Raw genomic sequence first — 12,700 nt, forward strand, 5'->3', positions numbered from 1 at the left:
AAAAAAAAAAAAAAAAAAAAAAAAAAAAGAAAGTAGCCACAGAAAATGTGCTAATGAATGAGCGTGGCTGTGCTCCAGTAAAACTTCATTTACAAAAACAGGCAACAAGCCAGATTTGGTGCGCGGCTGTAGTTTGCCAATCCTTGATTTAGATCAAACAATTTTCTTAGTAAATTTAGGTTTCTCTCAAATGAAGTAACTCATGATTGGATGAACCACCTGGTGACTGGTTGTAGGGAAAATAAAGGGTTCATGGAAAAACTCACCAAAATGATTAATTTCAATAAGTGGTGAACATTCCTTAGCATTTGCAGTTTGGGTATTGGAAGGATTTATAGACAGTTACAGTTACTAGCGGACTGAAGTAGAGAGTGGAGGCTGGCAAAAGAATCATTCTGCCCATGGTTGGATCCTTGTGTTCTCCTTTATCAGGGGAATGGCCCATCAGCTCTTGTTCACTGAGTTCTTTGGGAAGAAGAGTGGACCCCAAGGTGGAGCTTTGGTGCCGGTTCTGGATGTGTGCTGCCAGTCCCTCCTTGCTCTAGCACACTCACTCCTGAGTAAACACATCTGGTTTTGTGTGTTTGTTTGAGATTGAGTCTCGCTTTGTCACCCAAGCTGGAGTACAGTGGAGCCATCTCGGCTCACTGCAACCTCCGCCTCCTGGGTTTAAGTGATTCTCCTGCCTCAGCCTCCTGAGTAACTGGGATTACAGGTACCCGACAGCACGCCCAGCTAATTTTTGTAGTTTTAGTAGAGACAGGGTTACACCATGTTGGTCAGGCTGGTCTTGAACTCCTGACCTCAAGTGATCCAGCCTCCCAAAGTGCTGGGATTACAGGTGTGAGCCACTGTACCCAGCCCACATCTAGTTTAAGCAGCCAAGTGAAGTCATTTGTCCCTGCCTCTTAATGGAACATCTTAATGCTGGTACCTAATTTCCCTACAGAACACTGAAAGATTTCCTTTAATATTCCAAAGTTGGTGAAATAAACTGGTTTAAGAGCTTATTGTATAAGGTTGTGATTTGTTGTTAATTAAAATCAAGTCAAGTGTATAAAATAACAACTTGGGGCAGACAAGCTGGTTTCAGAATAAGCAGAGGATGAATGGCAGCACTCAACAGTGCCTGGCTTCTCAGGACAACTTATTCTCTTCTCACATTGCAGAGTTTCACATAAAAACAAAGCAGTTAGAGACTGAGAGAAGAAAGAAAGAGCGCATAGAATGGGGGAAATGAAGTACAGCCTGGTGCTGTGGGCCCTATGGCCTAAATTCTTCACCTGAGAGAGGATGAGAGCGAGTGCAGAGCTGCCTACAGCTGGGCCCCATGAGGCCGTGCACAGCCTCCACCTCCAAGGACAAACCATCCAACCCATTCTCAGAGGCTGTGCTACAAGGGTGACAAGAGGGCACGCTGGTGCTATGGGTGGCCGCTGGGAAATGTTTGGCTAGTGGGAAAGGAAACCCTCTGCTTTTCATGGTCATGTGCACCTCTGAGCTTGGGGTGGGTGCCCAAAGTTCCAGGACTTAGAGGAGCTCTGCCATCCTAGAAGCAAGTTTTTGCTTGTTCAGACCTCAGTTAGAAACTTAGACCTCAGTTAGAAATTTAGACATCAGTGAAGGGCCGGGCTCAGTGGCTCATGCCTGTAATCCCAGCACTTTGAGAGGTCATGACGGGCAGATCACTTGAGCTCACAAGTTTGAAACCAGCCTGGCCAACATGGCAAAACCCCATCTCTACAAAAAATACAAAAATTACTCAGGCATGGTGGTGCACACTTGTAGTCCCAGCTACTTGGGAGGCTGAGGTGGGAAGATGGCTTGAGCCCAGGAGGCAGAGGTTTCAGTGAGCTGAGATTGTGCCACTGCACTGCAGCTTGGGTGATGGAGTCAGAACTTGTCATAAATAAATAAACAAACAAACGTACTGTGAAGGAAGAAAGTTGGCCTTTAGCAGTAAAAAAGAAAGGCTTATTCTAAAAAATCAAATCCTGAGCTTTCTGATAATTTACTTATTTAGATATTTTTTGTAGAGACAAGGTCTCACCAGGCTGGTCTCCAACTCCTGGGCTCAAGCTATGTGCCTGCTTCAGCCTCCCAAAGTGTTGGGATTATAGCCATGAGCCGCGGCGCCCGACCTGAGCTTTCAGTTTATGAGACTGGTTTCCAGGTGTTCCTTGTTTCTACAATGGCAACCAGAGAGGGTTCCTCCCCCAATTAGGTTGCCTGTAAACTATTAAAAGTAAAATGGATAAAAGCAGGAGCCATGCCTGCTGTGTCCATCAGTGAATCCCCAAGACACGGCACTGTGGCTAGTGTGGGGCAGGGAGTAAAAAATATGTTGGATGAGTAAATGAAGTAAAGGAATAGGATCTCTTACAGGCAATTTTATTTTTGTTACCAATTTTCCAATTATTATCAGCATTATTCATTATAGCCAAAATGGGTCAGAACTGTCCAAAGTTAGGGGGATACTATAGTAAATTATGGATGGAATTATGATGCAGCTATCAAAAGTGATGCCACCAAAGCACATTTAACAATGTAATTTATAATCAGTAATGTCAGAGAGAAAGAAATCAATTTTTAAAGATGTGTATCCGGTCGGGCGTGGTGGCTCATGCCTGTAATCCCAGCATTTTGGGAGGCTGAGGCGGGGGGATCACAAGATTAAAAATTCGAGACCAGCCTGGCCAACATGGTGAAACCCCGTTTCTACTAAAAATACGAAAATTAGCTGGGCATGGTGGCGTGTGCTTGTAGTCCCAGCTACTTGGGAGGCTGGGGCAGGAGGATTGCTTGAACCTGGGAGGTGGAGGTGGCAGTGAGCTGAGATCATGCCACTGCACTCCAGCCAGGGTGACAGAGTGAGACTCCGGCTAAAAAGAAAAGATGTGTATCCATATGACTTCAAGTAAGTCTAAAGAAAACATTATGCCTAGAAAGAAAGTCTTAGGAGAAGCAGTGGGCTGTGTTTGGGAGAAAGGTGTATGGCTAGGTATTTTCTTCTTTCCACTTTATTTTTCACATCTTCTTCAGTGAACATTTACTATTTTTATTTAAAAAATAATAGACTTAAAGCCAAGTGTAAAGATTTCAAAGAACCCAAAAGTTCTCTAAAAGACATCTAAGGAAAGATGATTTGTTTTGCAGAAAGCTGGTTCCGTTGAGACAGAAATTGAAGTCATCAGTTATATAGAGAAGCCTGGAGTTGAGACCCTGGAGGATTCTGTGTTTTGACTGCCACTGTGGCATCCTCTGATGAACTCACACACACATGCCTCAGTGAAAAGAAGAACAGGGATGCTGGTTCTTGGCTAAGAGGTGTTCAGAATTTATGGAATATTCAATTTAGCTGCGAAGCAATACACACAGACACATCAGTCTTATATCCCTTAAAAGTATGGATGCTTCATCAAAATCTCCTTGCCCACAGCAGGGAAGTTGATTCATCCAAGCATTTTTCCATGTTTTTTCTCACCACTCCGAACAGGGTAGCACCTCCTCACCTGCCGATCTTTGCAATTTGCTTGACTTACCTCAAACTTTTCTTGCACAAGAGACAGCTTTTAAGGCTAACGTTCAGCTATCTTTACTTCTGGCAGTGCCCGTTTGGTTGTTTAAGCTGCCAGTGGTAGCACTCAGCTACCATCTGAGGAAGAAAGCATTTTGCACCAGCTTGGAGTGAATCATGAACTTGGATTCAAAACTATCTTTTCTATAGCAAGTGAGAGCCACAAATTCCTCACCCCCCTACATTCTAGAATAATCGTTTTATAGGTAGAGAGAGAGAGAGAGAGAGAGAGAGAGAGAGTGTGTGTGTGTGTGTGTGAGAGAGAGAGAGAGAGAGAGAAATTACCTCAAGCTCCAGAGGCCTGATCCAGGATACATCATTTGAAACCAACTAATTTAAAAGCATAATAGAGCTAAGATATCACCCCATATTAAAAGAGAGGACAGGATTTCGTTCAAATATACATTCTTGAAGGAAGACTTAATATTCTGGAAATATGCTGAGAAAGTCATTGAGCATAATTCAATCATGAAAGGGATCACTGAATCAAGAAGGAACTTTCTGAAGAGATGTTTGCTGCCAAAGGCTTCAGAGCAACTCAAGTAATGCCAAGTCAATCCTAGTCTCTCAAGTTTGGAAAGGTTTCTACAAGGCCATCCCATCAAATATCCCAATCTATACAGAAGTTCTTCTTCCTAACATCTTCACATATGAGTCTGCATCCAGATTGGAGGCCTTTGTGATGGGTGATGAACTACAGGTGGAACCAAGTACAGGTGTGTCCTGGGCAGAGATGGGCCAGAGGAAGGAACCCAAACAGTGCTGATTCTACATGGCCCTGGGTCAGGAAGCTGAAGGCTGAGAAAGGAGGTAACAGTGCCCAGAATTCCCACATGGCACACTCTTTAAATGCTTTCTGGAGTTGTTTTAGTCAGTTTTGATCCATCAGTGGGGACACATTGATCACCATATATTTCCAGGTTTGTTTTCTTAACTAACCTATAATTATCCACTATAACTAGCAGAGGGTTGAACCCTGGGTAATAACCTATAATTATCCACTATAACTAGCAGAGGGTTGAACCCTGGGTAATAGGCACAGAGACATCTTAAATCTTGACAAGCCTGAACGGTCTTATAGTGATCTGTATTACTGTTCCATTTTATAGTTGCAGTTACTAAGGTTCGGAGAAGTCGATAGGAAATGGCATAGTGAGGAGTTGAATACCAGGCTCAGGGGAAAGTGACCCCAGAAATGTGGGGAGGAGTGTCAGGGAAAGTTGAGGCCTGCTTAGGGGTGTGGCTGAGAAGGCAAGGCCCATGGAGGTGGTGCAATAATTGGCAAAATGTTTAAAATGTTTGGTCACTCGAATGATTCAGAATCTCAGACCTGCTTTTGTTGTGGTTGTTGTTGTTGTTGTTGGGGGTGGGTGGAGACAATCTTGCTCTGTCACCCAGGCTAGAGTGTTGTGATGTGATCTGAGCTCACTGCAACCTCCCTCTCCTGGGCTCAAGCCATCCTCCTCCTTCAGCCTCCCAAGTAGCTGGGACTACAGGCGCATACCACCATGCCCAGCTAATTTTTGTATTTTTTTTTTTTGTAGAGATGGGGTTTTGCCATGCTGTCTAGGTTGGTCTCAAACTCCTGGGCTCAAGCGATACACCAGCCTCGGCCTTCCAAAGTATTCGGATTACAGGCATGAGCCACCATACCTGGCCAGGAAACTGTATTTTTAATGAACACCTTAGGTCAGAATCAGAGGCACATGGAGGGCTCATTAAGTCACAGAGGAGCAGGCTCCATTCTTCGAGTCTCTAATTGAATAGGTCTGGGTGGGGTCTGAAAATCTGCACTTCTAACAAGTTCTCAGGTGATGCCAATGCTGCTGGTCTCTAGAACACACTGGGAGAACTGCTGCACCGGGAGAGTCTTATGAACACCAAAATTTGAAAATCAGCCACCGAAGGAAGAAGTGACAGAAAAGGCCTGTCCCCAGAAAACTGTCCTTTTGGGAGGCTTGAAGCACCCTGTCTGATCTCTTTCAAACCAGAACCTAGACAGTCGGCATTGTGGACGCTGCCTCTGCTTAGGAGGCAGGAACAGAAGCAGGGAGCTCCCCCGCACAAAGGTGGCCGACTCTTCAGTGCTTGGTGTGATGCTCGCTTCAGAGACTGCTCCCTCCAACTCAGCAGCCGTAGATCACCTGCGCTCTGTGCAGCTCCTTGCCACACTTCGCTGAGCTGGTACCATTATCTGGCCCTTGGTATATGTGTTTCAGGAGCAACACGAAGTAGCCCATGTGGCCTCCTTGGTGGATTGGGAACTTCTTCCTCCCTTCTTGCCTTGTAGAACTCATAGTCATTCTTTGGGAACCCATAATCATCATCACTTCTTCCATGAAGCCTTCAAAAGCAGAGTTTGTTGATCCCACCTCTGGATTCTCATTCTGGGCCTCATCCAGAATGAGAACACTGCCATGTTGGAGCTACTGCATTGCAAGATATACCATTAACAGCTGGGAGGCCTCCCCTCTAGACTGCGAGTTCCAGGAGGATGGAGCTTGTGTGAAATACGTCTTTTTATCTGCGGTGTCTAGGACACTATCTGACCTAAGAAAATATAAATGTTTCTTAAGCCCTCTGTCAGCCCTCATACGGCACCTTGTATATAGGTTAGACTGAACAGTATTTGGCAGAGATCCTCAAGGCCTACAATAATAACATGGGGAGGAAGCTGGGTGTCTATCGACAATGTGGTTAGAAGCAACCAGGAGACACATGTGCCTAACCATTGAGCTACTGTGACCTGGATGTTTTTGCTGCCAAAGTGTCTAAATGGTTATGTATAAATTGCTGTGTAAGAGGCATTTCAGAAGTGGCTCATTTTGAGTGGTCTATACTGTTCTCACTAGCCTTGTCATGGCAAGTCAAAGAGTTTGAAATTCACTTAACAGTAAACACCATCAGCGACAGGTTGATGTAAGGTAAAGTCATGATATCGGCTCCCATCTCTTGCCATCTCCCACTAGGACAGGGTAGAGAGTCACTTTTCCCCTAGAGCCTCCACGGCTACAGGATCAGAACAAACACGCTTTTCCAAGACATCCGTTCCAATAGGGATTTTAGCCCAATTTCTTTCCTTGGCATTTGGAATTCACTGTGTGCAGCATGGGGGAGTGCTGGAGAGACTGGAGGGTGAAGGTCATGTTTGCCAATAGCCAGACCACCTGAGCCTCATTGAAATGCCTCAGACCTCAAGCTATTCATGCAGGCTGGGGAAGAATCCATGTGGGCAAAGAACATCCTGATTAAAAATGCAAACGTTTTCATGGTGAGACTTATATGTGTCAGGACCATCTGCTGGTGGAATTAATAAGCCTTAGGTGCTAATTTGTTAAAGAAAAAGTAGGTATCTGGAAGTGAGAACAGAGAACTGAAAACAATCTCTGATGGCACGAGTAAAGGTGAAAAACCTAATTAGAATAGGACTTGGTGCTAGCCTAAGGACTGTAGCTATTCCTGCTTCTACATCCTTCAAATTGAGTACCAGGGTGCAAAGTTTTTGAAAACCATTTCTTTCTTTGGAATTTTGTATTGTACTAAAAGACAATTTTGTTTATTTCCTGTTTTGTAGGTAATAGATGTGAATATAAATATTTCAAAATGAGAACTATTAAACATAAATGACAGTGAATTGTCTAAGTCTGCAATTAAAGAGGAGTGGGTACATTTCTCATTTTTCCCCTATATTCCCCTTCTCGGTCCCCACTATTGTCTTCCTCCATCTCTCAGCTAGGACTATTACAGTAGCCTCTGAACTGAACTCATGGCCTCCAGTATTTCCTCCCTTTGAAGGATCAATGTAAAAGGCACATCTGCCTACATAACTACCAATCATCTTCAAGTTAAAGCTAAAGTCCACTATGACTCAGCTCCTTACTAGCTCTCCAGCCACACACCCAAATACTCCTACCTCAGTTTTCACCAACGTGCTGATTATTTCCCTGTAGCTCCATGCTATTGCATCACTCCATGCCTCTGCCAAAACTTTCTCTGGTGGAAAAAGCCTTTTCAACCTCTTTTCGTTTTGTTGACACTTTGATTTATCTTCTAAGTCTCGACTCTTTGCCACGTGAAAGTCTTTGCTCACCTTCCAGTTTGAATTAAGTGTCCCTCTGTTTAATTCTATCAGTGATTGGACTCTTTTCTTTTTCTTTCTTTTTTTTTTTTTTTTTTTTTAGATGGGGTCTGGCTCTGTCGCCCAGGCTGGAGTACAGCCACACCATCTCGGTTCACTGCAAGCTCCTGCCTCAGCCTCCCATGTAGCTGGGACTACAGGCGCGTGCCACCACACCCGGCTAATTTTTATATTTTTAGTAGAGACGGGTTTTCACCATGCTGGCCAGGATGGTCTCGATTTATTGACCTCGTCATCCACCCGCCTCGGCCTCCCAAAGTGCTGGGATTACAGGCGTGAGCCACTGCGCCTGGCTTGGACTCTTTAACAATCCTCTGTCTCATTTCCAGTGTAAACACTCTGAGGTCAAGAGCAGTGTCTGCTTTATCTTTGTCATCATAAGCCCCAAGTAGGAACCGACTGCTGGTTGAGTCTAACCAGACCAAGGAAAAGGAATTGAGCTTATTAAATGTTTGCCAGATAGAAAACAATATAGATTCTAAATAACTAAGTTCTAATGGTAGGTTCATTTATTAATGTGTGGTTATAGCAGAAGTTAAATCGTCACTGGAGCTTAAATTAATGAAGTAATAAAAACTCACAGTTTGTGTGATGCTCGTCTCAGAAACGCCGCCCTCCACCCACCTCAGCTGCTACCAAACACCTGGACTCCTCCGCGCTCCCTGCGCACCTCCCAGCCGGCACCACCCACCATTTGGCTCTCAGTAGACATCTGCGTTGGTTGTCAGGAGCAACACAAAGCCGCCCATATGGCCCATGTGCGTGATTTTAAAGTTCTAGCGGACTCTTTTCAACGGGAAGGTGTCTTATTAGGTTTGTTTCATTTATTAAAATTAAAAGCAAAGATTTGTCCCTGCCAAGAAATAAACTGAAAGAACACATAAACCCGAAAGGAAAATTGCAAGAACGAAATCAACAATAAAGTACTGCTGTCGTAGTTTAAAGGTCGGCAAGCTGCTGCTGCCCTTTTTTTTTTTTTTTTTTTTTAAGGCGGGGTCTGCTGTCTCACCCAGGCTGGAAAGGCCGGAGTGCAGTGCCATGATCACGGTTCACTCCAGCCTCGACCTCCTGGGCTCAAGTGATCCTCCCACGTCAGCCTCTCGAGTAGCTGGGACCACATGGGTGTGCCACCATGCCCAGCTAATTTATAAAATTTTTTTGTAGACACAGGGTCTCCCATGTTGCTCAGGCTGGTCTTGAACTACTGGGCTAAATCGATCATCCAGCCTTGGCCTCCCAAAATGTTGGGATTACAGGCATGAGCCACTCTCCTTGGTCAGCAAACATCTTCTTAAAGGACTAGATAGTAAATATTTTCAGCTTTGAAGACCATATGGTCTTTGAGGCAGATACTCAGTTCTGCCATGATAGCACAGAAGTGGCCATCAGCAGTATATCAATCAGTGTGGCTATGTTGCAATAAATCTTTATTTACAAAAAAAGCAGGCAATAAGCTAGATTTTCCCAGAAGGCCAATATTTACACATGGCTTCATGTATTCAAAATATGTGTAAATGTGTTTTCATTTTTTTTTTTTTAAGAAAAGCAACCAATTTGAGAAAATAACAATCACGTTTGATCAAATAAAAATCATCACGGGGGATCAATGGTAAAAAAAAATGTGTTTGACTGAACTTAACCTCATTATAAGTAGGTTTTGCAAGAAACACCGGTCCAGCATTCTGTTCATACTTTTATCTGTCACACTATTCACAACATCCTTTAATAAGTGTATTTCTGTCTCCTTCAGTGAACCAGGAGGGAAGCCTTAACCCTATTTATCTCAGTTTCTCCAGTGCCCAGCAAGTGCTTGACACACAGTACGCACTCAATATCTTATTTGTTAACCACTAAATTCAAGAGGAACAACCGGGCCAATTCTAACTGCCAGTTATTTGGTCTTGGATATTTGGTCCTAACATTGTAGTTGATAAATGATGCATCCACTACATAGTTTTCCAACTAGCTGTGCTGTGGCTTATGTTCTTGGCAACAGGCCCATTTTTGTTAACCCTTCAGAATATTTCTGGAATCCCTTCCACCTGCTTTAACACCTTCTTGCCACGTAACGTGGGCCTTTGCTGGGGAAAGATTCCCTTGTCTTAAAACTCTTTTCTGGGCTGGGTGCGGTGCCTCACGCTTGTAATCCCAGCACTTTGGGAGGCTGAGGCAGGTGGATCACCTGAAAGCAGGAGTTTGAGATCAGTCTGACCAACATGGAGAAACCCGTCTCTATTAAAAATACAAAATTAGCCAGGCATGGCAGCGCATGCTTGTAATGCCAGCTACTCAGGACGCTGAGGCAGGAGAATCACTTGAACCCAGGAGGCGGAAGTTGCAGTGAGCCGAGATCGCGCCATTGCACTCCAGCCTGCGCAATAAGAGCAAAACTCTGTCTTTTTAACAAAACAAAAACAAAAACAAAAAAACCTCTTTTCTGCCAGCTCTAACAGGAACTTTACCCACCAGCCCTGTCTCTCTGGACACACACACATCCCATCTTCACACCATCCAAGGAAAAGTGGGAAGGAGAGTTCAGTAAACGAAACAGAACTCAAAACAACAAACTTCAGGTCTCGCCCTCAGAGCCACTGACCTTCAGAGATCTGACAACACATCAGCAAGACCCTGAAATTTTGAATTACAAATTAATTACCTCAATGAGGGTAATGAAGACCTCCTGGTGTAAGGTTGCTAGATTTAGCAAATAAAAATAAGAGGCTCAATTAAATTTGAATTTCAAATAAATACCACATGGGATGGGACATACTTATATAGAGAAGCATAACTTTTTTTTTTTTTTTTTTTTTTTTTAAATCTGAAATCCAAGTTTAATGGGTGCTCTCCTATTTTATTGGGTAATCCTGATCTTGCAGGGTAGCCGGAGTTTAAAGAAACAGCTCGCCGGGCGCGGTGGCTCAAGCCTGTAATCCCAGCACTTTGGGAGGCCGAGACGGGCGGATCACGAGGTCAGGAGATCGAGACCATCCTGGCGAACACGGTGAAACCCCGTCTCTACTAAAAAATACAAAAAACTAGCCGGGCGAGGCGGCGGGCGCCTGTAGTCCCAGTTACTCGGGAGGCTGAGGCAGGAGAATGGCGTAAACCCGGGGGGCGGAGCTTGCACTGAGCTGAGATCCAGCCACGGCACTCCAGCCCGGGCGACAGAGCCAGACTCCGTCTCAAAAAAAAAAAAAAAAAAAAAAAAAAAAAAAAAGAAACAGCTCTAAGACACCTGAAGTCAAGGACAACGAACATGTAAAAAACAATATTTGCAGTCAAGGAAAGAGAAGCAGAGAAATCATCCCACTTGAGCCTGAAGCTCATGACTGCCTTTCCTTCTTGTTGCTTATGGGAACCGGTATCTATCTGTCTATTTATCTACCAATCTACCTTATTGTTTATATGTCATCTATTTACAGATAGAGACATCTAATGTTTTGGAGTAGGCCCTAAACCCAAGCCACCAGCATTCCAATTCCTGGCCTCTCTGATCAACTGTGTGATCAGGGACAATGTGAACCTCTCAACCTCAATTCTCTGTGTATAAAATAGGAATAATAAATGGTAACTAAATCAGTAGGTTGATTTGCACTGAGACTGGCACATATTATAAGCATAATCACTGTTTACTATTATTATTATCATTGCATTTCTCTGTATTGTGACAAAATACTGTTACTGATGCCTTGGCTACCTCACACACATCTGAATGCCACATCATTCTTCTGTGCCCAGAATAGTGCCTGGTACAGAGAGGGCTGCCAATAGTCCCTTGCTGAATAACTAAAACCCTCTCAGGGACCTATCCTATCCCATTCCTCCAGATGGCTGTGCCCTGGGCCTGGCCAGCACTCGAACCTCAGAACTTCTTCACCTCCAGCATCTGAACCTCAGACATCTCCCCCTTCTACCTCACCATTTCCTCTGGCCTATCTATTTGTCCTATAACATTCTCTAGTTGAACTTCAAAGTCTAGTTCCTTACTCCACCCTGTCCTTTCTCTAAGTACTTATTTCTAGGTGTATGAAATGCATTAACTTACGAGTTTAGGTTCTAAATTCTTTTTTTTTTTTTTTTTTTTTGAGACAGAGTCTTGCTCTGTTGCCCAGGCTAGAGTGCAGTGGGGCAATCTCAGCTCACTACAACCTCTACCTCCTGAGTTCAAGTAATCTTCCTGCCTCAGCCTCCCGAGTAACTGGGGCTATAAGCATGCACCACCATACCCCACTAATTTTTGTATTTTTAGTAGAAACTGGGTTTCACCATGTTGGCCAGGCTGGTCTCGAACTCTTGACCTTGTGATCCCCCCACCTCGGCCTCCCAAAGTGCTGGGATTATAGGTGTGAGCCACCATGCCCAGCCCTGACTTTCTAATTGTCTATGTTACTTTGGGCTTCTATATAACCTCTTTGCTCCCATTTTGTAAATAAAAAAGGAATAAAAACCTGTGTCTTCCTCCTTATTAGTGTGAAAAGCCCTTTGAAAACTAGAAAAACGGCCGGGCGCGGTGGCTCAAGCCTGTAATCCCAGCACTTTGGGAGGCCGAGACGGGCGGATCACGAGGTCAGGAGATCGAGACTATCCTGGCTAACATGGTGAAACCCCGTCTCTATTAAGAAATACAAAAAACTAGCCGGGCGAGGTGGCGGGCGCCTGTAGTCCCAGCTACTCGGGAGGCTGAGGCCGGAGAATGGCGTGAACCTGGGAGGCGGAGCTTGCAGTGAGCTGAGATCCGGCCACTGCACTCCAGCCTGGGTAACAGAGCAAGACTCCGTCTCAAAAAAAAAAAAAAAAAAAAAAGAAAACTAGAAAAACAAATTAAAGATATGACTATTTGTTAAAGTCCTAAGACATATATATTTCCTGATATAGTCTGTTATTCATAACAATAAATAAGGATATGTGGCAAAAATCCAGTTTACAGAGAATGGCGATATCACATGTAATTGCATCTATATTTAAGTAGCTCAGCCTTCCAATTT

General features: G+C 44.1%; 1 protein-coding gene across 2 annotated transcripts in view; it reads left to right on the forward strand.

Annotated features, from left to right (window-relative positions):
* Nucleotides 1-3,741, forward strand: part of IL5RA (interleukin 5 receptor subunit alpha) — a 63,568-nt gene extending 59,827 nt beyond the window's left edge. Inside the window, exon 12 of one of the 2 annotated variants that reach the window (XM_025376670.1) lies at nt 3,157-3,341. In XM_025376670.1, coding sequence (XP_025232455.1) covers nt 3,157-3,243 — 87 coding nt within the window. In that variant the 3' untranslated portion in view covers nt 3,244-3,341. Of the gene's footprint in view, nt 1-3,156 lie in introns of both variants that reach the window. The other variant, XM_025376671.1, reaches the window with a different exon arrangement.
* Nucleotides 3,742-12,700: the final 8,959 nt, after the last annotated feature.

The sequence above is a fragment of the Theropithecus gelada genome, chromosome 2 (genome assembly GCF_003255815.1).
Source record: "Theropithecus gelada isolate Dixy chromosome 2, Tgel_1.0, whole genome shotgun sequence".
NCBI classification, from domain to species: domain Eukaryota; kingdom Metazoa; phylum Chordata; class Mammalia; order Primates; family Cercopithecidae; genus Theropithecus; species Theropithecus gelada.